The sequence below is a fragment of the Rousettus aegyptiacus genome, unplaced genomic scaffold (genome assembly GCF_014176215.1).
Source record: "Rousettus aegyptiacus isolate mRouAeg1 unplaced genomic scaffold, mRouAeg1.p scaffold_m13_p_7, whole genome shotgun sequence".
NCBI classification, from domain to species: domain Eukaryota; kingdom Metazoa; phylum Chordata; class Mammalia; order Chiroptera; family Pteropodidae; genus Rousettus; species Rousettus aegyptiacus.
Genome location: NW_023416310.1, coordinates 89,687,901 through 89,713,728, shown reverse-complemented (window position 1 = coordinate 89,713,728; position 25,828 = coordinate 89,687,901). Strand labels below are relative to the sequence as shown.

The 25,828-nt window shown below is 51.8% G+C and overlaps 1 protein-coding gene across 3 annotated transcripts in view; it reads left to right on the top strand.

The window, feature by feature from the left end:
• The window catches only part of SYNPO (synaptopodin), a 50,619-nt gene that overhangs the window by 5,524 nt on the left and 19,267 nt on the right, over positions 1-25,828 (top strand). For 2 of the 3 annotated variants that reach the window (XM_036225007.1, XM_016118705.2), the window contains one exon: positions 9,039-9,668. In XM_036225007.1, the coding sequence (XP_036080900.1) occupies positions 9,281-9,668 (388 nt within the window). In that variant the 5' untranslated portion in view covers positions 9,039-9,280. Of the gene's footprint in view, positions 1-9,038; positions 9,669-15,254; positions 15,488-25,828 lie in introns of those variants that run through there. The other variant, XR_004952177.1, reaches the window with a different exon arrangement.

Below are 25,828 nucleotides of genomic sequence, written 5' to 3'. Positions count from 1 at the left end.
CCGTCCGCGTGCCCGGCACCAGGCCAATGTTTCTCCCGCATCGTCTCATTTAATCCCCACAACGATGCCTAGGAGATGGTGCTGTCATCGGCCCCATTTTGCAGATGGGGAAATCGAGGCTTAGGGAAATCGTTGTTTCTCGCGACCCCTCGCCTTATGTTATAGATGTCCAAGCTCCTGCCTTAGGCCCTTCTCCCCACACTAGACACCTTGAAGGCAGGAGCCACATCCGTGTTCCCTCTGTTCTCCTCACAGTGGCCCGCATCACGTTGGCCCCCAGTGGCACCTATAGGTGTGTTTTATATTCAGTTGTATTGAATGAAAATTTGGGAAAGGAAAGGAGAATATGGTGAGAAAGGGAGGAATAGTGAAGAACTCCAAGCAAGGGCAGACGGCAGCGTAGCACAGTGTCAGTGCTGGGAGCCGTCTTCAAAGACCATTTCATCCAGTGCCTTCTCCACCCACATTCAGTTTTTGATCTCACGCTAGGGTAGCCTGCCATGGAGTTTCCCAGGCTCTGCTAGTTCACCACCAGTGACAGGGACCTCAGCACCTATTGGGGCAGGAGACAATCCAACAACATCACTTAGCCAAGTTCCAACAGGTCCCCTGATAGCTGATTTACTGAGTGCTTTCTCTGTGCCAGGCACATCAAATCCACACCAAAGCCACGAGAAGTAGGTACTACTCTTATCCTAGTCTGACATATGAGGAAGCCAAAGCACAGAGACTTATGCAACTTGCCCAAGGTCTCCGCAGCTGGGAAGCGGCAGAATACAGCATACGATGCAAAGCCCTGGATGCGGCACTGGAGAGCATCCCCTCCTGACCTCTGTGCCAGCGCTGGCCATCGAAATAAATGCAAGCACATAGGCGATTCTTAATTTTATAGCAGCTGCTCTAAAAAAGTTAAAAAAAAAAAAAGTGAAAAAAGGGAACTGCGAAATTTATTCTAATAATACAAGTGTTTAAATCTAAACTGGCATCATTTTAACATGTAATAAATCTAAAGAAAGTTATTAATGAGACGTTTTATATTCCTCTTTGGGCGCTCAGCCTTTGAAATCTGATGTGTATTCTCTATTTCCAGCACGTCTCAATTTGCACTTGCCACATTTCAAGTGCTCGGTAGCACATGGGCTGGTGGCCACCACACCGGACAGCACAGCTCTATACCAGACTGCCTTTAAGGGGCTTACTGCGGTATAATGCAATAAATGTTAGCTGCTATTATGATTATTTTCATCATTGATTGCTGGTGGTGGGGGTCCAGGGGAAAGCTAGACTGAGGCCCCAAGTCCTTGGCATCAGAGTTGATGCTTCCGTTCTTAGTCTGAGTCTTCCAAGCCAGCAGCCTGATGTCTCCCAGGCCGAGCCAGGCTTGTGAGTCTTTGGCCTGTGGATCGAGAAGAGCCAGCTTAACTCTCTCTAGGAGGGGAGGGAGAGACCAGGATGAGGTCTTTCCATCTCCCCAGCCAGCCATCTGATCACCATATGAAGTGAGGCCTCCTTGGGGTTTATAAGCCTGTGGCCCATCTGTCCTGGAGTGTGTGGAGTGGCCAGGTGCACATCTGGAAGGGAGAAGGCAAAGGCCCCTCCTCCTGTGGTCCCTGAAGGCAGCGCCTCCTGCGTGCTTTAGGCAGATTAGGCCTTTATACAGAGCAAATGAACAAACAAAAACATCCCCATCACTCTTTTAATACAAATTTGTTTTCAAGAAACCCCAAGAGTTCAATCAAGAGGGGTCTGCACTGCCCCCTATCTTTCTTTGGTTCCTGGACAGCTGCCGAGGGCTTGCAAAGAGGCAGGCAATGTGAGCCAGCGGTTTCCAAACCTGTCCTCACACTAGAGTCACCTAGTAAATTTCAAAATATATTGGTGCCCCCAGAGGTTGTGATTGAATGGTCTGCAGTGTGGCCAGAGTTTTTAAAATGCATGAAAAAAAATCCTTGGGTGATCTAATATGCAGGCAAGTGCGGAAACTGTTGTGCTGACCCTTAGGGGCAAAAACTCACTTAACGCTCACAGTAGCCATGATGCAGGTGTGGGTATGGTTCCCACTTTCCAGATGGAAAAGTAGAGGCTCGTAGAGGTAAAATAACAGGCCCAAGTTCAGACAGCCAGGAAGCAGGCACGGTAGGGATTCACTAGCCAAGGACTTAACCCAGTAGCGTGCTGGTAAATGTTTAATAACCGATTCTCCAGGGAGATGGGGGGAGGAAAAGCCAGGCTTTGTAGCATTTGCCCATCTCCATGGTGTAACAACTCCCACCACGGCCAATTTCAAGCCACTGGAGTGATGTCACTGAGTGCAAAGTTGGGACGTGATTCACACAGTTGGCTGCCGGGTCAGTGTGACGGCTCCAGCACATGGCCGGGCCAGTCTGCACGCTGAATAGGGTATCTTATTGAGTAAGAGATAGATATGTTAGCAATTTTCTGAATTTTTAGTCATAGGACCCTTTCCCAAATGGAAATTTGGAGAACCCCCAATATACCCAACAGGTGAAAAGCAGCATGTTATCATTAGAGTTTTATTTTATAAACTTAAATCATAATATCTCACTCTTGTCCAAACAAGGCAAGGCCAGTGCGGCCCCTCAGGGCCAGGTGAAAGGATCTTGTGAATGTGGGCAATAGGCGGCATGAGGAGCAGCCTCTTCTCAGAACCAGGAGGTTGTACCCCAGCCTCACCTCTAACCCTCACCACCCTGTGGCCTTGGACGAGTCCCTGCCTCTCTGGGTCTCTGTTTTCTTGTGTGTCCAGGAAGAAATCAGACTGCATGCAGGACCCCTGGGATTGTTTTCCCAGACTGGCTTTGGCCCTAACACACCCTCTGCCCGACCGACCCCGGCCAGCCTTGACCTTGTATTTATAGCCATGACTTCAGTCTCTCCAATTCTGCTGAAGCTGGTTCTCTGGCCCATGTAGTCATAATCCCAGCAGGGCAGAAATAGATGTGACGTGCAGGGGATTTGGCTGATTTTGTGAGTAGGCTGGATTCGGGGCATCCACTTGGAATGGGCTCAAGTCCCCTTATATACTGGGTGCCAGGACTCATGAACAACCCAGAACTGGAAGGGCACTTAGAGACCCCAAGCCCAGTCCTATAATTGTGTGGTTAATGGTCACTGAAGCGCAGGACTGGAGAGATATGGCCAAGGTCACAGAGGGCATGGGAGAGCCAGGGTCAGAGTGAAGAGTTCTTTGGGCTTCACTTTGGTCCCTCAGAGAACCTCTCCCAGTGATCTCCAGGCCCCAGGGACCCATCAGGTCCTGGCTTGGTTGTTTTCCTACAGAGATTATACTCTGAGCCTCCATTTTCCCATGTTAAATGGAGATAGTTGTAGGTGCCTGCTGTATAAGGTCATTTTGGAGAATAAACAAGATCATACTTGATATAACGTACCACACGGTGTTCACTACATAGCCAATGTTCAATAAGCTGTTGCTCTTGTTCTGATTATATCCTTAACCATTCCTTAACAAAAGTAACAATCACAATGATGAAGTAGCATCTTTTTTAGTAATTATACATGTTAACTTATTTAATCCTCACAACTATATGATATCGTTATTATTATCCTCAAACTCACTGTATAGTGTGTGTTTTACATTGAGGAGACACTCTATCAGTTAAATGAACTTAGGAAAGAATGTTTTCAAAGAAAGAACGCTAATGTGTGAAATCATATTTTCATACACCGAATCATAAAAAAAATACTCAGTCTTAAATGGTAGACATGTTCCACTATTCATTCATAGTGGATCATGAAACTTCTAAAATGATGAGCAGCTGAATAATCAGGATATTAGCAGGAGAAATGTATCTCCTAGGGATTTGCTGATTGTATGTATTTATAATTACATATGAGAGGTTAATAGAATAATGAACTTGAAGTACACGTGCCGTACAAAACGCAGGAGAGCATCTGTGGAGGTTTCCATAATACCACTGTTTTCTCTGACCTAATGATGCACTGCACTCCCCAGTCTCCTTTCCTGTTTAATTATTTTTCCATTGCACTTATTGTCATGTGACATACTTTCTCGTTTATTTGCTTATCCACCCCAACTAACATGTGAGCTTCACGTGGGCAGGGTTTCTTTCTCTTTTATTCGTTGTGTACCACCAGCACTTAAAATAGCAAATGGCACATCACTGACAGTCAGTGAGTACTTGTTGAATGAATGAATGAATAAGTGAATGACTGAGTCTGAGTCTCCATTCTACCGAGAAGACAACTGAAATTCAGTGAGATGAGTGAGTGGTCCAAAGTTATCCAGCTATTGTGAGGCTAAACTGAGGCCTGGTTGACAGTCATCCCTCCTGAGACCACCTAGCATCCCAGCTTGGAGAGTTTTACCAGCCCTTCACAGCTACCTCTTGCCAAGAGATGGTTTGGTTTCCTGACCCTTCCAGAGTTCTCCCCAGCTTCACATGATGCTGATCCAACACCGGCCCCTTCTGCCCGCAAAGAGGCGGACAGGAACCGAGGGAAGAAATCAAGCGAGAAGGAGAAGAGGTGAGAGCAGGCTGGGTAGCCAGGACAGGGATAGCTGGAGGCTGAGGCTGGAAGGAGAGAGGGCCAGGATTGGTCAGTTTGTCCTGCAGGACCGGAAGGAGGGGCTGGTAATGTGGGGTCACATCCCTGTGGGACTGACTCTGCCCACTGGGAAATACTAAGAGGATTCAGGAATAGTTTCAACCTTGTTTGCTATCGGTCTCACCAACCACTCTGCCCAAGGCCCTTTCTTTACAGCAGGGGAAACTGAGGCCCACTAAAAGGAAGCGACTCTTCTACGAACAGGAAAAATAGTAATTGCGAAAGCCGGGCCTCCTCACACTCACCAGTTCTGGAGGTTGGGGGAGCTTGGGATTCCCCCTTTGGAACTGTGGGGAAGAGACCCTCAACTCGGCTCCTACCCCCTTCATGGGAGAGAAGCAGGAACATACTCTCAGCTCAGATTCTGCCATTAAAGATGGTGTGGGCTCAGTAGGCGCACCTTGAGAAAATCCGGTCCAGTTCTGAGGTACCCCTTTCCCCATGGTAACTTCGTTTCCGTCCCTAGGCTATACACACAGTTAATGCCACAGTCACCCCACATGCATTATTCCACTTGATAAATATTTATTGAGTGACTACTGTGTGCCGGGCAATGTACCAAGCATTAGAGATAATCTCCTCCCTTTCTCCCTTTTATCCTCCCATCCTTCTTTCTCTTTCCTCATTCACTCATTCAACTCAGTAACTACTTAAACTATTGAGGCAGTACAGCCTCACAGACAAGAGTGATATTTAGAGCTAGACTATCAGGATATGAACCCTGACTCAGTCACTTACTGGCTGTGAGAGCTTGGCAAGTCACGTAAACTGGATTTCCTATCTGTAAAATGGTGATAATAATAGCACCCTCCTTATAGGGTTATGATGAGGATCAAATGATGCACGCTAAGTGTCTGGAATAGCACCTGACGTAGTAAACACTTCATAAACATCAGCCATTATCATTGTTATTGTTATTATGTGCCTGGCACTATGCCAAGTGCTGAGGAAATTGCTCGAATATGCTCCTCTCATAGGGATCCCTGCATGCCAGCCCTTGCTTTAGCCTCCTGCTTCTAGCCCCTCAGACCTCCGGTCCTGGGGGCCCTGCTCGGACTCATGAAAGGTCAGAAGAGGGACTCACGGAAGATCCGGGGAGGTGAGGCTGACTGCTCAGGGGCAGCAGGTCTTATGTGAAAAGCTGGAGCACCAGGTGCCTGGCCTGTGTCTGACTTGCTGTGCCACCCGGGTGAGCCCATCACCATTCTGGGCTCAGAGTCCCCTCTCTGGGATGAGGACGGTGCGCCGGCTGGATTCTATCAGCCCCGCCTGCCAAGGCTTGGTGTCTAGAGCCTGTGGGCAGATGAGGGATGTGGATGTGGGGGAGTTGGCACTAGAGGACCCCCCACCTCCCGTTCCTGCTGAGGCCAGAGTGAGCCCTCTGCTGCCCACAGTGAAGATGTGCCCCTACAGATTGGTGTGCTGCGTCTGACCTTGCAACCTCAGGGGAGGTGGGGGTCCCCAGAGTCAGTCTGCAGCCACCGAGAGCAGTGGGCCCAGCAGCTCAAATAGCCTCTTGTACTATGCTCACCATACATGGGACTCTGGATGAAGAATTTAACCTCTCTGTGCCTCAGTTTCCCCCTATGTAGCCAGCAATCGCATGCCTACCCCACAGGGAGTGTTAAGTAAAAGGCTTGGCCTAGCACTCGCGAATGCTCAGCAGAAAGTGGCAGCTGCCACGATTGTTATGGGTCCCGACATCTCGCCCCCGCCTCACCCTTGGCTCCTGAGCAGGGTGGGTGTTCCAGGCGTTAGGCCCACATGGGGCCTGCCCAGGACCCCGGGCTGTGTTGGGAGTCCTCCCTCCTTGGGAGGGAGACTTGAATCGGAGCACTCCTGCCAACCCCTCCCTCCTGGCTTGGCAGCATGAACACAACGCCGGCCAAAAATATTTGTGTGGGTGGCGGAAAGTTAACTTTTCCGCCTCTCTCTTCTTTCCTGGAAACCGTGGCCACCATCAAATACAGCAAAACAGAAGCAAGGATAGAGAAAAACAAGGCCCCTGCGGGGTGTAAAAGGGAGCCCTGCTCCCCATGCCCACTCCTACCTCCAGCCATCTGGCCCTGTGATGGTGCCGGCGGCGGGGTTGGGGACTCCAAGTGCTTAGAGTCATGGCGTCCTGCACTGTGCACCAGAGCGGTGCCAGGGCTGGACAACCCCCCACCCCCACCCCCGCCGCCAGCATCCTCTGGCTCAACCCTGCCATTGTGCCTTTTGGCAAACTGACTCCAAAGTGCAGAAGGCATCTGCCCAAGGTCACACAGCCAGTTAGGGCTCTTCATAATTCTACTGGCCCTTTGTGAGATTCTAAGATTCTTTGAAACATTAACGGCAGAAATCTGGCAGCAGCTAGTGAGTGAGAAAGCATTTGGAGAGGAATGAGGCCCTGGAGCCATCTCTTCTATGTCTCTATGTCCACCATCGTGGTCAAAAAGTGTCAGAGCTGGGGTCAGATCCTGACCCTGTCGCTTACTAGCTGTGTGACTTAGGCCCGAAGTCACTTCGCTGACCTGAGCCTCAACTTCCTCACCTCTGAAATGGAATAACAGTATCTCTCTCGCAGGGTGGTTGAGACGATTTATTCTGATGACCTAAGTGAATAACCCAGCACAGAATAGGTGTTCAGTCTTGTGAGCACCTGCTCTTCCCCAGGAAGAGGTTGGCTTCTTCGAGCTGACTTCCCTGAGGCTGCTGTAACAGGTGCCTGTTATCTTTCTGCTCCTGATACTCATTTGCCTTCCCCTGGTTGGCACTGATTTGCCTCAGGACCTGGTTATGGGCTTACCTTTCCTTTTGCCTACTAGACTCTCCTGTCCCAGCTCCAACCAGAACCAGAGGCCTTGACCCAGCCTGTTGGGGTGGGGATGGGGTGCCTGACGCTGCCTGGGCCGGAGGCATTGCCTCTGGGCCAAGTACCACAGCAGCTCAGGTCAGTACAGGCCCTGAGGTCACCATTATCCACAGATCTGCACAATGTCTGTATGTGTGTGTGGGGCGGGGGGAGGGGTCTTCTCTCCCCATTTGCAATCAGGTAAGTGAGATTCAGAGAGTTCACATGGCTGGCTGAGTAGTGATGCAATCAAGATCTGCAAATTTCAAAGTTTCCTCCTGAATGTAACTGGCTATTGGCCCTGTCTTATGCGCTACCTGCCCATCTTGGGGCATTCCATCCACCTCTGCCCTGTGCCTCCACAAGTGCTTTTCAAACCTTTGTCTCCAGCCTGGAACTCTCCAGTGCTCCTCAGACCCCCATGGGAAGATGATTGTTCTCATCTCCCCCCAGAATCCCAACTCGAGCTCATCTCTCTGCTCCCCTGAACACCTGCTCCTTCCCATTTATTCCTGATCTCTATTAACGAACTCAGGAAACCACACTGTCACCAGAGCTGCATCCGAGACTCCTCCCCCTTCCTCCACACCCACTCTCCATCTGCCTCCCAGCCCAGCCAATTCTTCCACCCAAGTTTCTCTCCTATCCTTCCCTTCCTCTCATCCCTATAGGAAGCCTTCATTCCTTCTCTCCTGTATTATCATCATAGTTATCATTTCTAAGTAATTGTATTATTATTATTATTATTATCCCTGTTATCATTCACAGCTCCCTTCTCCCACCAGATTTTAAGGCTTCATAAGCCAGAGTACCGTATCTCCTTCACCCTCACTGCATCCCCCATACTCTTTATCTTGTCTGAATTGTGATTGAAACTCAAGAAATTTTTGTAGAAGAATAGCCAGCATGCATTAAGTTACGCTAAGTCCTCTGCCTGCATTCTCTCACTTAATCTTCAATGCAACACACTCCATTGGAGATGTTACAGTGCTCACTTTACAGATGGAGCAGTCGAGGCTCAGAGAGGTCACATGACTGGCTGCCCAGCACACAAGTGGCAGAGCTTAGGATTCTAGCTCAAAGCCTGTCACATAAGCACATTGCTACACTATCTCCCTTGGTGCGCAGCCTTCTCAGGGAGCCCTGTGCCCAGTCTTGCTCCCTCTGTCCCACTATTCCTGTGATTACTGTGACATATGTACCTTTGGTGGTGTGTGAAAGAATCCTTTCTAAGTGATGCCAGATAAGTATTTTTAAGTAACTAGATATTTATTTAATGTGTATTGGGGAAAACAATAGCACAACAAACTTGTGGTTTGCCTGCAATTATTGCTTAAGTTTAAAGTAACAGAAGTAAGTTATTTAAAGTTGATTTATGGAAAAGCATGAAGCAAATAAAAGGTCAAGGGGCAAATGATATGGCGAAAATTGGGGATGTCAAGTGACCGAAGCTTGGGACTTCCCTGTGAATCTGTGGGACCTGGGCCCCAAACCCTGAGCGGTTCTCAGGGCCAACCATAAGGTGGGCGGACCTCAGAAATCCAGCCGGGAACACCCAGGAACTGTCTCATGTGCTGTTTCTTTTCTCCTTGTATAGATAAATCATCTCGAAGAGAGCCCACTGACCAGAAGGAGGGCTGGGGGGCCCGCCACCCCACCCAGCCCAGGAAGGCCCCGTAGTTCGACCTCGCCCCACCTCTGTGAGTCAGCTAAAGAAGGCAAAGCTGCAGAGAGCCAGAGGAGGCCCAGAGAGGAGCGGAGACCAGGGCTCACACAGGTGGCCTCAGCGCCGGCCCAGGCCCCAGCTTCTCTGCACTGCTGCCAAGGAGAGGCAGCACCATGCTGGGCCCCCACCTCCAACCCCCAGTCCTTGGACCCAGCGAAGGCAGACCCACCCCTTGCACCTTCCGGATCCCTGATGGGAGCTACAGGTGTCTGGCCTTGGAAGCTGAGGAGAGTGGCGGCGAGGAGGGCCTGCAGGGAGAGGCAGGGCTCGTGGACTTGGAGGAGGACAGGGTGGTCAGCAGGAGTGAGGACCACTCAGCCTGCGGAGACACCCAAGGAGCACCAGAGCTGCCCAGAGCCCTGGGCATCCAGCCGCCCAGCTGCTCCAGGGAGGCACGAAGCGGGGCCCGGCATGACGGCAGGGCCAGCCAGGACTGGGATGTGGTGAAGGCCCAGAAGGTGATGACAGCCAGCCCTGTGTCCAGGATTCCCCAGAAACCAGGTAAGCTGATGTCCCTTTACTCCTGGACTGCCAGAGTCATAGGGGACTCTACAGGTTCTTCACACAGGGCTCCATGACCAAATTTTCCCATGATGCACAATGGTCCATCACAGTCCCGTGGGCATGCCCAGATCAACAGCTGTTGAGACACAGGGGAGGCTGTGAGCTACGTGCAGTTCCAGCTATACCTCATCTAAGCCCGCTCTTCCCTCTTCCGAAGAGAGCAGGGGAGAAGGCAGTGAGAGAAAGCCGCGTTATCGTGCTTGGTTGAAAAAAGTCCATCTCTCACTCTTGTCTGCCTTTTCATCATTCGTGGCAACAAACGACCATGGAGTGTGAGCAACTAATGGGGTGGGGCGGCCTGGTTGAACGTATTAAATGCCAGCTACTTGAGGCTGCTGGGGACCCGGCACCGGGCAAAGCAGACATGGTTGCTGCCCTCATGGAGCTTATAAGGTGGAGACTGAAGCCTTTGATCTTAATTGGACCTCTTAATGATACAGGTGGGGAAACTGAGACCCAGAGTGAGGAAGAACTGTCCAGGTCATTTGGCCTGTTGGTGGCTGATTCAGGCCTACGTTCCTTACCTACGCCTTGGTTTCCCAACTGTTAGAGATGACAGAGGCAGGACCCAGATCACCTGGGCTGCAGTGAGGACCCAATGACAGTATGTAGGGGAGAGCTCCATGTGCACTGCACCAATAGAAAGAAGGAAGGAAGGAATGATGATAATTTGCTCATAGGAAGCAGGAGTCAGCAGAACAGGACAAGGAAACCCATACTGAATCACCTCCACAACTGGGCCCATGGAAACGCCGAGGTGGGCCCAGATGGGAGGACGTGAGCCAGGCCATGCTCACTCAGGCAGGAATGGCTGCCAGCAGATCCTGGGGGCTCAGGGCATGAGGGGGGCATAGGCCTGGGAGAGCTTGTGCATCAGGAAACTGAAAGAACATTTCATTTCTCTGCAGGAGTCAATGATGCCCTGGTTGGCATCTTACCAGCCATCTTGCCCACTCTCTTCTCAGAAATAATTCTTTTCAGGCTTTAACCACCCCTCATAACCACCTTCTCCCCGCCCCCCATGCTTGGGTCAAACAGGGAGCCAGGGAACTGGGTAGGAGCAAGGAGGGGCCTTTAATGAATCTAGGACAGGAAAAGGGAGGACTCCAGGAGGGTCTAACAACCTTAAACTTGGAGGTGGGCCCTCACACCAGGCTCAGCCCAAATTCAATTCCCCTAAAGTCTAAAAGTCCAGGATCTGCTCCCTTCCCACTCACAGGCCATGGCTGGGGGGCAGGAGAAATGGGTGCTGGTTCTGGTCCTGATGCTGACTAGCCAAACCCCAGCAAAATCCCTTCCCCTGGGTGACCTTCAGCTTCTCCATCTGAGAAAATAAAATAAAAATATGAGTTATATTTTTATACTTCATAGAGTTGTTGTGAAGTTGCAATGACCTTAGATGGGGCAGTGTTTTAGAAATTTTAGAGTTATCAAGATAAGCATGTGAAGATGTTGATAATTAAAATGTTTACCATCACCTCAATAATACAACAGTTATTATTTGTTAAACCCTTATGTGCCAATCCCACTGTGCTAAGAGCTTTACACATACTATTTTTGTAATGTCATAATGATCCCCATGAGAGATATACTGTTATTATCTCCAATATACAGATAAGGAGACTGAGGCTCAAAGAATATAAGCGACTTGTCCAAGTCTTATGACTAGCGAGCTGCTAAGCCATGATGCAATCACAGTTTTTTTAATATGGGGCTTTGCCCTTAGCTACCACTGTGTTCTGGATTTATAAGGAGAGGGCATTGTTTACTGACACCTGGAGTGAGAGACCATGGATGGAGAGGGGAGAAGAAGGACTACATTTGCTGAATCTTCTTGGCTTCTCACACAGAGCTAGGTCATTACACAGTATCTCAATCTTTTGATCTTACTGGAGCCTTTCAAGGTAGGTACTCTATTCGTTGTACAGGTGAGGTAACTGAGGCTCAGAGAATGAAGTCCCTGGTCCAAAGTCACATAGTCAGTGTTGGACCTGAGACTACGATTGTGTCTTTCTTGTCTCACGGTCTTGTTCATTGCTCTCTTAAGTGTCCAGCCAGATAGTTATCCAGTTCTGTCTTGAACATTTCTGGGGACAGAGGAGGCAGTAACTTCAGGTGGATGGAATGGTCAGGGAAGACTCCTCAGAGGTGAATGCAGGAAAGAAGCTGAGTCTTGTAAAAGAGTAGAAATCTGGTGGTCTTGAGTCAGGGCCCACACTGGCCTTTCTGCTCCCTTGGGGAAGGGAGTGGCCAGACTCCTTTCTCTTTGCCGGGAGATCCGGAGGGAAGAGGCCTGTGGAGCTGCCAGGTTATTAGTGGATTAGGGCTTCCTTTTAAAGCTTCCTCCCATTACCGCCAGAGGATTATTAGCGTCTTCAGACATTTACACCCGTCCTTCCGCAATTATAACTGCCTCTCTTGAGTGCTCCCTGGCAGCATTAAGTATGGGTCATGACATCTTCTGCCTTGAGCACCCACCACTTGGGAGAGGTGGGTACCAGTACTACTTCCCTAAGGCCTGAGTACCAGCTAAGCAGGGGAGAATGGTTCCTTGTCAGACTGCGGGGTCAGGGGTGCAGAAAAATGAGGTGGGCAGCAGCTCCAGTTCCTGCCATTGGCTGCTGCCAACTTGGGAGAACATATTTGGGACGGAAGTTGTCATGAAGGGCTCGTAATCAGGCCTCAGCCAGCACTATCTAGTCCACATCTCACCAAGCGAGCTCCACAATACAGCTGTCTCTCTATAGCCTCAGCTGGTCATAACTGGAAGGACTCATTGAGATTACTGTGTGGATAATCTTGTAGGAGACTCTGAAGTCCAGAGACGGCAAGTAATTTGTCCAAGGTCACATAGTAAGCTGGTGGCAGAGTTAGAGCTAGAACCCAGAGCTTCTGCCTTTCAGTTCAGCTGCCAGGCATTGTGCTAAATGCTTTGTATGGGTTACTTCATTTCTTCCTCTGAATAACCCTTGGAAGTTCACTTCTTATCTCTATTTCACAGATGAGGAAACTAAGGCATAACAAGTTTAACTGACTTGTCAAAATCTTAGGCCTGTGGGTGGAGGAGCTGAGATTTGAACTCTGGGAGGTCTGGCCCATGCTTTCCACCATCCTCTGTACTGCCTTGTCTCCATGGAGACAAGGCAGCAGGCTGTGTTCTTCCACCCACCTGGGGCTGTAAAAAGGTTGTTCAGGCTCCGGGTGATGGTGGGGGATTCTGCCAAGCCATCTTTTCTCCCCCTTGGAGATACTCAGGGAGACCTGAGAGCCATGGCTGACCCAGCCCCTCATTCACTGTGGCTTTGGGAGACCCACCTTTGTTCCTCTCCAGGCCACTTGTTTTTGGGGTTATCTACAGGATTTGGAGGACTTGCCAACTCTAGTGGACACTATCTGAGCTTCTTGGGTGGGGATGGCGGTGTGGATCTGGGTTGTCAGGTGAGCCCTGACCCTGGCCATGTTTATCCAGTTGAGGCAGAGAAACCCATGCTCATGATAAGAGCTGAGAGCAGTCACTGGGCCAAAGACAAGGCCCCCGCTCCTCAGGCTTATGGAAGAGAGGGCAGATAGAGAGGCAGGGCGCCACCCACTCCTCCTCCCACTCCTCCATACCATAGGGAGCGTAATTAGAGGGTAACGGTGTAGGAGCAGGGCTCACAGGTTCACATATACCTCACATGTACACTCACACATACATGCTCATACCCTCTGTAGACACATGTGTAAACACACATGGCATATACACACCATGTTCTTATGAAAACACACGTGTATACTCCTGTATGCACACACATGCACACATGTGCATGCCCTCAGACACCCACACATCCACGCATGGGGTATACATGGGCACACGGCCTCCTACAGACACCCTGACCCATGTGTACCTCACTTTGACATGTAACAGATTTGCATACATAGCTGCAGTCCTATCTGAAACATACGAGCACACAGATTCCCTCCTTAGACCCGGGTTAAAAGCATGTTCTTTTCTCCATTTTCTCTTGCTCACCTACACTTTTGAAATCTCTCTCGCATGCACACATTTTCTTCTGCAGGCATATCCACTCTCACACGCCCACTGTCACACACCTACACACAGACCAAACCACTTTCTGTCCTCCTTCCTTTTCCCGATTTCTTTCTTTTTCATACCCACCCACACAGTAATCTTAGCCTTTCTCTTTTCTCTCTCTCTCTCTCTCTCACCCACACAGTTTGTTTCCTGCTTTCCCACAAGCTGGGCTATAGCCACTTTCCTAGCACACGCACTCACAGGGTAGGCAATACCCTGCTTGCCGCCCATCACTAAGACCCCCTCTGTGCCCCCTGCCCCCACCTGGGGCAGCCTCAGCACAAGAGCAGCCACAAGGTCAGGGGAATTCTCTGTGGTCCATGAGGCCAAGTGGAGGGATAGGAGCAGCCAGGGAGGGTTTGCCTCCTTGGTCACCTGACCTCCCGCACTCTGAGCCTGCCCACTGGGGGACGGGAAATGTTCCCAGACCAGGCCACCTGCATCTCTGCATTTCACAGAACCTTGGGTGGGGTGGGCTCACATCAGCACATTTCTGACTTCCTTCAGCAGAAATCTAAACACAGAACCTTGACATAAAAGACCTGATGAAAGTGGAACCACCCTGGTTGAAGGGGTGGGGTATTTGGAACTCAGGGAAACTTTGCTGAAAACCCAGGCCAGCATTTTTTCAAGTGTGGTTTTGTTTCAAAATTGTTGGGAGTGTGCAGGGTGCTTGTTATCAGTTTTGTTTCCAAGCCCACCATGTCCCTGCGCCCCTACACTGGGGAGGGGGCACCAGAATGTGGAAATCTTGACTTTTAACAGCACCCTATGTGATTCCAATGTGCACTGGTGGCTGCCCCGGGGCTCTGCTGAGCTCGATCTGAATGGCGTTTAGTTCAGTGAAAAGATGCGGAACTGAAGCCCGAGAGACTCGCAGATCACTCACTGCCCTTGCTGTCGCTGGCTCACCAGTTAAGTCAGGGGATGATGGCCCCAGGCTGCTGGGGAGGTGACAACCTACTTAAGTGCTCACTGCCTAAATTCTGCCAGGGTCCACAGTTATTCTAGTTACCGAGGCTGAGAAGCTGGGAAGATGGGCCATAGAGGGTGCTGTATCTAGGTCTGAAAGGAAACAGGCTGGGTAGGTGGGAAGTGGCGTCAGTTGTGGGGACAGAATCACAAAGACAGATTTAAAATGGGGGTAATGGGAGGAATAGAGAAAAGACAGGGGAATGAGATAGATGGGGCGACGTGAAGGAGCTGAGCGAGATAGAAAGCAGAAGGATTTAGGGACCGACCCAAAGATGTAAAGATGAGGAGGAAACAGAGGCAGATAACGAGGCAGCAGAGAGTGAGGCACAGGCGGAGGAAAGAGAGGGGACCCGCCAAAAGACCGCAGGCCGAGCTGGTGGGGTGGAAGGAGGTGGGGGGAGAGGGGAGTCGCACCTCGGAGGGCTGGGCCGGGCTGGGCTGGGCGGGGCGGGAGGGGCGGCGCTAGGGCCGCGGGGAGCGGGCGGCAGGAGCGCGACTTGCTGCCCGCCCAGCCTTCCCGGCTCCGGGTCCCGGAGCAGCCCGCTAGGCGGTGGAGGTAGCTGCGGCGGCGGCGGCGCGGAGGGGGCGCCCGGCCTGGATCGGTGGTGGCAGGGGTCTCGGGGCTGGGCGCCCTGAGGGACGCGGCCAGGTGCGCAGAGGTGGCGTCGCCTGTGAAGTCGAGGACCGCGCGCGGAAGCTAGAGGTGGTGAGTGAGGGGCGCTGGCCGGGCAGGGGTGCCGGCTCCGAGCGCGCCGCTCTCCTTCCCACCTGTGCTGTGCCTGGCACAGCCCAGGTGGAGGTGACACATCTGGGCTCCAGTCCCCGCATGCAGGGTGACCTTGGCCGAGTCACTGCCACACTCTGGGCCTCAGTTTCCCCATCCGAATGGTGGTGTGGGGGGCGGGCCGGAGAGCTCGAAGCTCTGCAGCAGCTGAGCAGCGGGAGGACGCCCCGACGCCGGGAAGCTAGTCCCCGGGGCTGCGTGGGAGCTCCAGCCCTCGAGCCCCGACCTGCAAGCCGACCAGGGGCCCCAGCGGCCCTGGGCTCACGGGTGGGCAGCGGCCGGAAGTCGGCGCCCCCCAGGCTCCCCTGGGAAAGGTCAGGCTTGCTGCACTTAGGAAAACGGCGTGTTGGACTCTGCCTGGGGCTCACAACATGGGCGCCTGTGGGGCAGCAGAACGGCGTGTACTGGGCCCGCGCCCCCCCTTCCCGCGGGCGGGGCGACTGGCGCCGGGTCCGGCTGTGCCGGCGAGGCACGCAGGACGCGAACCGAACCGTCAGACCGCAGGGACCACAGGCCAAGCCCCGCCTGGGGAAATCGAGGCCTTTCCTGAGCACCCAGGGGAGAGGGAGAACTGTCCTAAGGGCTCTACATAAAAATCTCACAACAGCGATACTCTTTCCCCATTTGCCAGGTGATCATGGAGGCCCTAGACGTGGCCGGAGTGGAGGGTGGGATTCCTTTCTAACCGCGTCACTGTGGGCTCAGGAGGCCCCATCCAGGGCCCTGATAAGCCCTCTCTGAGGACTCTGGGGAAGAGGTTTCGTTTCCCCCCACGCTACCGACCCCAAGTTATGGGCTTATTCTGTATGGGGACAGGGACCCCTCCCACCTGTGTTGCATATGTGTGAATTGTCTACGAGGGCCAAGAGCAAGCAGAGAGGCTGCACCCGCCCCACTCCCTAGCCAGAGTGGCAGGTGGCACGGGAATAAACCAGCTAGCTGTGTGATCTTGGAGCAAGCCCCCTGCCCTCTCTGGCTCCCAGTGAGAGGGTGAGCAGGGTGGCCCTGAGGGGACAACTGCATTGGCGATAACAGTGCTGGCGGTGGCTATAGGGGTGCTGACAGTGTCCCACCCCTATCGCATTGCAAGGATGGGACAGGATGCTGATCAGAGCGACTAGGGTGTACTGGGATGAGACACCGGAAGCCTTTCTGGTGTCAGTCTCCCTGTCACCCACCACAGGCTGGCCCCGTTATATGTTGGGGGCAGAGCCACAAACAAACCAGTGACCTCCTCCTCCCACTACTGACCATATACCTCAGGAATATGACCCCTCAAAGGAATTACAAATGCTTTGCTTGTAATTCGGCCTCTGTCTCCATATATCTTGGGTTGGTTCCTCCTCTCTGGTCCTCCGTTTCCCCATCTCTACATTGAGGGGGATGGAGTAGGATCACTCTAGTTTGATAGTGAGAGAACTTCCCCAGAGCAAACTGTTTGCCACCCTGGCTCCTAATCACCCTGGCTCCTAATCACCAGTGTTCAGGCTGGCCCCCAGTTTACAGGCCATGGGCCAGTCCCCCCACCCACCCACCCGCACACCTCCCAAAGTAGTACCTAAATTATTCAGGCGCCTAGTTCCCAACTGACCCTTAGCCTCTTCGTCAGCATTTTATCTAATCTCCCCATCATAGAGTTGAGGAGACTGAGGCCGCAGAGGGAAAGAGACTTGCCTGGGGTGATGCCGTGAGTAGAAGGCAGCAGATCTCCCTTTCTTTGGGACAGAGCAGCTCCTTGGGGGCAGTATGTCAGAGGAGCCTTCCCTCTGTCTCCTCTTCACACACACACCCCCTCCCCACATTCTGCTCCTGCTCAACGGTTGATTCACACCCACTCGGGCCACTTCACATGCCAGGGCTGGGCAGGGGTCGGCTCGCTCCCTCCACCTGCCAGGACTGCCATCCCCAAGGCTGAACATACCTCTCCGGGCCTAGGGGCCTTGGCCTGGGAGGCACCTTTTCCTTCAGGGCAGCTCCCAGGCTTCCAGACATGAGCTCATTATAGCTGCTGATGCCAGGAAGGGAGGGACAGGGGGAAGCAGGCAGGGCTGCACAGATTAGGGCACCATGGGCCCCTGGGGAAGTGGAGGGTGCTGTTGTTGAGGACTTGCAGGCTTTGGCCCCCATTGTAATGGGGAGGCAGACACAAGATAAGCCAGCAGAGGGTTAACTAGGGTGGCGATGGGGACAGGCCAAGTGCCCTGGGTTGCAGTGCAAGCCCTAAGTGCTAGGCCAACCTCTGCCATTTGCTTGCTATATGACGTTGGATGAATCCTTTGCTCTCTATGGCTAACAATTAGAGTGGAGTGGGTCCTTAGGCATTAGGGTTACAGTCAGGTCCTGCCCTCAAGGAGCTTACATTTTAATTGGGGAGATAGTCAAGAAAAGGGGGAGCAAAGAAATCAGCAAAGTAATTTCGGATAGATAAGAGTGGCATTTTAAAAAGTAAGCCATGCTGCTAAGATGGAGAGCAATTAGAGGGCCTACTTTGTTAGTGGTTAGGGAAAGCCTCTCTTTGGAGATGACATTGGAGGAGAGACCTAAATGTTATTTAAAGGCGTGGTCATGCCTGGCTTCATGGAGGAGGCATGGCAAGAACTTAGGTCTAGAAGGATGGGAGGGATTTTTTGGGAGGAAGGGTGTTTCGAATGATGGTAAAAGGTATAAAATAGAAATCCTGCATGCGGTGGGCAGCGGGGTGGGGTGAGCATTGGCTGCGGTTGTGAAAATGCCTTCATCCCTCAGAGCTTCAGACTGCAGATCCAAAGGAGCCTGGGGCCCATGATCTGGTCAGATGGGTGGCTGGGCTCTGCTGAGTTAGGCCAGTGTGTGTATGTAAGCTGAGTCCTTTGTGAACTGTCGCTGGACACTGGGGCTCAATTGCTACCCAGTATGGCCAGAGGAAGAGTCAGTGTGAGGACAGCCTCCAGGCTCTGTAATTCCAGAGGCTTACAAAAGCCCTCTCTCTCCAGAATGAAATCTTCACTAACTGGCTACTGCCTGAAATTCCACCATCCTAGCTTCATCTTTTCCACTGGCTGAGGCAGTGTTGTACATTACTTTGTGACCCTACCCTACCCTACCCTGCCCCAGCTCCAAGGGCTGCTGAAGATGGAGCAAAATTCAGTCTACTCCTGTGCTACCTGCTTCCTGCATGGCTAGTACACAGATTCTGTGGTTGGAGCCCTGGGTTCTCCTCCTGGCTAGCCGGGAGATCTTGGGCATGTTATATAACCTCTCTAGGCTTCTGTTTCTTCATCTATAAGATAGAAACAATAGCAGACCTATCTTGTACTATTGTTCTGAAGATCAAATGAGATGATAACTGCTAAAAAATTTATTAGTTATTAAATAGTATTATCATGTTTCAATAATATTCTGTTAAAATTTTAAGCCCTTGAGGAGATGGACACTCGCTCAAGACGCATATCTCAGTATAAATTACTTTTCGACGTTTGACCAGGAAGCGGTTTTGGTGGTGGGAGGATGGGCACAGCACAGGGGAAAGGGCCTGTGTGCTTCGGGGTTGGATAATTGAACCCCAAGTCTTAGCTAACCGGCTGGTGGTCTTGGGCAAATGATTTGTTTCCTCTGTGGCTCAGGCTTCTGTTCTGAGCCTCTCTGCAATGGGCTGGGAAGGATATGAGTGGACCATGGGTGTGAAAGAGTTCAATAGACTCCATGGGGTCAGCAGGATGGGCTGTCACCAGGGTGGGTCAGGAAAGGGCAGGTTGGATGAGCCCCACGGACAGGAGAGTGGGCCAACCTGGGATTTTTGTTTATCCTCTGGAACAACATCTTGAAGTTTATCCTCTGGAACAACATCTTCTAGAGAGAGTCTTCAAAAGGCAAGAATGTTCTGAAAAAATAGTTAACGTTTATGGTTATTTACTATGTGCCAGGGGCGGTCTAAGTTCTTTACATGTCAACAGCTCCACGAAGTAAGTACTGTTATTACCAGTATTTTACAGATGGGAAACAGAGGCACAGAGAGGGTAAGTGAGCTTCCCGAGGTCACACAACTGGTAAGTGGCCAGATTCAAACCCAGGCAGTTTGGCCCCCAAGGCCCATATGCTTAATGATTGCATGGCATGGTCTCTCCTGCTTTAGACAAACCACCAGAGGCTCAGAAGGACCAAGCCACCTGCTTAAGAACACCTAGCACTCCTCTTTAGTCCACATCATCTCTGTCCCTCGGGTCCTGGAAGGAAGAGCCTCCCTGGGTCTCAGTTCTGGGGTTCTGAGGTGGGCCCTTGAGCTACTCATCCTCTTTTCTTCCTCTACCCTGCTCCCCTGGGAGTAGGTACGGGAGGGCCAAGTGCACCCTGGGAGTGCTATGGGCACGGGAGATTCTGCCAGGGCCTGGTGAGTGTGCGTCATTAGTGATGTGGAGGTTGAGTGGGTCCCAACAGCCTGAGTTGTTATGAACTCCCACGGAGTCCGGCATGCCTCCCATCACTGTACACATGGGAGAAACTGAGGTCAGAGAGTCCAGAGACAGGCCCAAGGTCACGGACAGGAGGTGTCCTGCCTCCCTGGGTCTCTTGTCCTGCCTCTGGGCTACTTAGTACTTATGGGCACTATAGGGTGGTAGGAATTGGGTACCCTCCCACCAATCTTCAAGGTGGCCCTGATCTCAGCCAGGACATGATTTCTGTTATGGGGCTCCTTGGGAGGGCACATGGAGTTGGGGGATGGGAAGGGTGCTGATTAAAAAATAGACTGTCACGCGCATGGGGAGCAGGCATGTTACCACCCAGCCTGTGCCAGTTGGCTCCCCCATGCCCAGCTGCCAGGCCCCACTCAGGGCTCCTGCTGGGGGCCCCGCCCACTCCACCCTGGCTCTGGGCCTGAGGCTGAACGCTTCCAGCCACCCTCTCCTCTCCCTTCTCCACCCCTGCCCAGCCTCCAGGCAGATGGTGCCCTTACTGAGCCTGGGTGGGCCTGCAGCTCAGCTGTTGGCCCTAAGCTATGCCAGGGGGGTCTGGCATCACCACACACTGGCTGTGTGGCCTTGAATGAGGCCCTTTCCCTCTCTGAGCCTCAAACGTGGGCAGACTAATGTTACCAGTTAAAGCTCTTTACAGCTTTCAGAGCCTTTCTCAGGTTGCACCTCTTATATAGACCCAACCAACAATGCTGGAGACCCCATTCAGAGGGGCCATGTGACCGTAAGGCCACTCAGCTGGAATGTAGCAGAGCAGAGGGCTACATGCCCAGATAATCTTGTAAATCCCAGCCCTGTACAACTTCTCCAGGGTAAGCAAGGTCACTTGGAACCACGGAGGTGAAGGCTTTGCAGTAGTAATGTGAGCAGTGTTTTTATTAATTTATTCCCTCATTCAGTCAACAAATGTTTATTGAGCCCCAGCTATGGCTGGGGGCAGGGACACACTGAGAAATGACAGCCAAGGTCCCTGCCCTGTGGGGGCCGCTTACCATCAGGCAGGACAGACTGATGCTAAAACAAACAATGATGGAATTACACATCCGATGAGAGTTGAGAGGCGAGGCAGAGGGTGCTGTGGCAGAAGAATGTGACCCCAAGGGCAGGTAAGCTCCCCCTGAGACCTGTGAACAAGCCTGAAGGATGAGGTGTGGTCAGACAGGCCCAACAGCGGGGCGAAGGGAGAAAGGGGTCTAGGCGACAGCAACAGCCAGTGCAAAGGCCCTGTGGTGAGAAGTGCTTGGCCCGTGTCTGAGCACTTGAAGGAGGGCCCACGTGGCTGGAGGGCAAAGCACAAGAAGGGAGCCGCAGCGTGGGAGACGGGGCAGTGGGGCAATCGAATGGGTCTGAGGCCGGTCCTAGGAAGGAGGAGCTGTTCCTAGTGCTGGTTTGGGAGGCTGATCTTACCTCCCTTCTTTCCCTCTTTCCCGCGGATGCCCATCCCGATAAGTGCTGCCAGCGGGCCCCTCTGCCCTCCCCCAAGCCACTTCGCCCATGACTGAATGCAGAGTGCTCAGGCCATCTCTTCCTCTCCCTGGATCTTGTTTGCATTTTGATGGCCACCTGTTGCATTCTGCCTTCCAGAAGGTTTTGGATCGATCAGGCCTCAAATGCAAGCTGGTGAGAGCATGCCCTAGGGTGGGAGGCTGCAGTCTTTCAGGCTGAGTGCCTCTGTTAAGGTGAGTTCTTATTTCCTGTTATTCCTTGTGGGAGCCTGTGGATCCTAGGAGGTTCAGCTTTTGGCTGAATAAAGGCCTGCCCCTGAACTGACTCCCACTGCTTGTAACTGCTGCCTGTCCCCTCCAGTCCAGGCACCTCCGTTCAACCCCAAAGCACCCCCAGGTCCAAGCCCTAGGAGGAAGCAGACCTGTGTTCTGAGCCCCGCCTGCTGTATGCTCTTGGGCACATCCCTTTCCCTCTCTGGCCCTCAGTTTCTCCTGTTTTATAGAGAAATATTCTAGTTTTTTTTATACTCAAGTCTGGACCATAGATGCAATATAAGCATCACTCAGAAGCTTCTTAGAAATGCAGACTCTCAGGCCCCATCCTAGACTTCCTGAATCAGAATCTGCAATTTAATGACATCCTCGAGTACTTACTACGTACATGACAGTAGGAGATGCACTGTTCCAGGTCAATTGTTTTTAAACGTCACTAAAAATTGAAGTTAAAAGCTAGAGAATTTTACTCTCTCTCCAAAGTTTTACCTGTGAAACACATAAGAGGGGAAGCAGCCCACTCTGTATTTATTCATTACGTGAAGAGGAAGCAGGAAGCTGGTGGAGAACTGGGCTTTACTGAAATGGGTATCAGAAGGGAGGAGGAAGAGATAAAACAGTTCTGGTGGAAGAGGGCAGGTGGTGCTCCATTTTCTCCGGCCTCTCCCTTATCCCTCAAGAGCTCCCGACCAGGCGCCTGGAAGGCCCTTCGGTTCTGACCTCCAAGGGTCTCTGTCTCACGGGTTTGGGAAGATGGGCTTGGAGGAGGGGCTTACCAGTCCACGGCCTAGCTCCGCCTTTCCCTGCTCACCCCCGCCTTAGTGACCTGCTCTCTTCCCTGTGAAATCCCTGAAAGGGTAGCCGTCGCTATTCTTAGCGTGACAGGGTGGCAAGAAAAGAACATGTTAGTGCATTATTTATGCCTCTGAGTCAACAGGATTACATTCGGGGCTCCTGGAACACAGCCCTCCCTGAGCGGCCCTCGTCCCTGCCTTGGCAGATGGGAGGGCACTTCCCAGGAACCATACCTATCTCTCTGGCCCTGACCATCCCTGCTCAGTGCCTCCAGCCCCCAAGCTGGGAAACGGGTCATGAAGTACAACGGAAAGCTAGGACTAGGAGAGGGTTGCTTCGGTGACATTTCAGCACATATTTATTGAGCACGTATTACATGTGGTAGGGGTGGGTACACTGATGAGTGAGACAGGATTCCTGCCTCCCAGGAGCTCATGCTTCAGCTTGTGAGTAATGCTGTTCCATCATCATAGGAGCGTACGTGCCAGGCCTGATGCTCGGTACTTTGTACATGTGAGGCCTAATTCTAATCACTCCTCAGGGTAGGAATTAGGAGACCCTTTTACAGAAGAGGAAACAGACTTGGCCTGTACAACAAGGCTTGCTAAAGGTCATCATAGCCAATGATTGGCTCAGCCGGAACTTGAACTCAGGCCGGCTAGAACAGAAAGACCATTTCAGATCAAATGGCAGATGTAGTGTTAAGACTTCGGGAACCCCGTGCACTGCCCCGTGAGGAGGCCCTTATGGCCGGAGGACATTAACTGGGGTTGTCCCATTGTCCGCAAAGCCTAAGTTGTTGGACGAGTCATGTATGTCCAGAGTTTTTGTAAACCTGCAGTGAAAAGGGCAGGTACAGTGTGGACTGGAAGTCAGAACCACATGGGATGAGGTGATAAGGCCTGAGGAGCCCAGGAATCTGCATTTTGGGCACAGTCTCTGGGGGATTTTACAGCACTGCAGGTTTCCCATCTGAGCCAGGGAGGGGACGAGACTCACCTAAGGCCTCACAATGAGTCGGAGACTAAAACCCGGGTCTGCAGCTCCCAATCTGGCCCTTTCCTCCTCTTCAGCTGCCTCTGAGCATCCCGAAGGGATGAAGCCAGCGCTGGAGATGACTGCGACATGTAATGATGTTGGTAGCAGCTGGTAACATTTACTGCGCTGTGCTAGGCATTTTACATGGCTTATCCATTTAATTGCGGTAACAGTAGAAAGGGGGGCATCCTTCACAGCAACGTGATCTCCTGGGACATTTGAGCATCAGGTGGCAGTTTTTAATGTACCCCTGGAAAAGGGAAACCATGTCTGAAGTGCAGGGATGCTGAGGAAGCGAATTCGAAAGCACACCATTGGTGCACTTACCATTTGCCAGTGGCACGTGCCCTCCAGGCAAGGGTTGTCTGGTAACTGTTACCTGGAGGCAGGGCGGGCCGGCAGGAGGGAGACGCCTGTGCCCTCCACAGATGTGTACCTGCTGCGTGTGCATCAATGCCGGTCTGCCACCTGAGTACCTGTGTCTCCACATGCGTACCTGTGCACACATTCGCGTGTGGGTTCTGCTCTCTCTGCGTGTGCGAGTACACACTCTGCTTCGTGTAATGCAGGTGTGAAGCGAGCAGCACCTCTGTGAGTGGGTGCGTATGCAGGGAGGATGTGCTGCTACTGGCTGGGCTCTCGCCAGCATTAAGAAGCTATTGAGAATTCATACGTGTTGCAAGGTGTGTGTGTGTGTGTGTGTGTGTGTGTGTGTGTGTGCACGCGCGTGCACATGCACATGCTCATGCATGCACGCATACGTGTATACACAAATGATGGCCATGCAGGGGGATCCCTGAAATCCGAAGGGCAGAGGCAGAAGGGCCATTAGAGAACCTGTTTTCCTCACTTGTCCCTCATCAATTATGTGTCCCATCCTCATACTTGCCAGGCGTGAGCCTGCCTCAGGACCTTAGCACGCGCTGTTCCCTCTCTCTGGTCTCTCGTTCCCTGAACACATGCACGCTTCACCCTCTCGCCTTTACTCGGATGAGACTTCTCGGTGACACCTACTCTGATTACTATGTTTACTTTTGCAGCCACTCCCCATCCCATGCAGTCTGCATTTCTCTGCTTTATTTTCTCTAAGCATTTACCATCAGACTTACTTGTCTAGTTACTGATATATTTATTATCTTGCTTCTCTACTAGAATGCAAGCAGAGATTTTTGTCTCTTTCTTTTCATGGCTGTGAATAGTGCCTAGCCTTAGTTGGTATGCAATAATAAATGCTGGTTGAATGAATGAGTCCGTGCACCACCTATACTTACTAATTTTCTTTAAATTGTCTAAATTTGTTACTAAAATATCTATTTTTACCTCTTCTTAAGCAGTAATATACCTTTCACAGGTTTGGTGTGTTTATTATACTCCTTTTCCAATACACATGTGGAATTTACAACACTGTTAAGATTTTAATGATCAGGGTACCACCTAAATCCTCTGCTTCCACTGGAGGTGTGGGGGTGCCACATTGTAGGAATCACTGGTACAGTCCAGCCGCTTCTGAGAACACATGAACAAACTAAAACCCAGAGAGCGTCAGGAATCAGTCCAAGGTCTCACCTGAATTGTGACAGGACAGACACTGGAACCCCGTCTCCTGACATCCCTTCTTCTTTTCTTTTGCAGTTTGAAAGACAAGGGGAGGGCGAGGCTGGATGAGTCAGCCTCTCCTCTAGCAAGACACTCCTCCTGCTGGTAATTGGTGAATGGCATTAGGGGCATGGCAGGGTCAGCAGGCTCGGGCACACCCAGGGCCTCAGTGCCCTCCTGGCTGCAAGGCTGTGCACCAAGTGGTAGGAGCCAGCCTCACCTGTACCTTCCCTCCCAGGAGTCTTAGACCTAGGGACTGCGCAAGGGGGCCTGGGCACTCACATCTAGCAAGACTCGGGATTCAAACTTGATTCCCTCTGCTACAGCACATTGGCTAGAGGTTGGTGTTGGAGTCCCCTTGTAGAAGGGATGCTGGGGAGGTGACAGGGTGAGGGTGAGGGAAGTTCGACTGGCCTGATTGTAAGCAGGAGAGCAGAGAGGACGGGGGAAGGGAGGGAGATGGAGCCCTAGCCTGGCAGAGTTATGTGGAGGTGGCTTTGCGCAAGAGGCCGAGTTAAATCCCCTTCTGCTGTGCACAGTGCTATACACTACAGAAATCATTTCTGCATCTCATTTGCTCAGCAGCGGCTCTGCAAAAGCAGATTTTATCGTCCCTGTTGTACTGATGAGGAAGTTGGCACTCAGAGAGAAGAAGTGATTTACTAAAG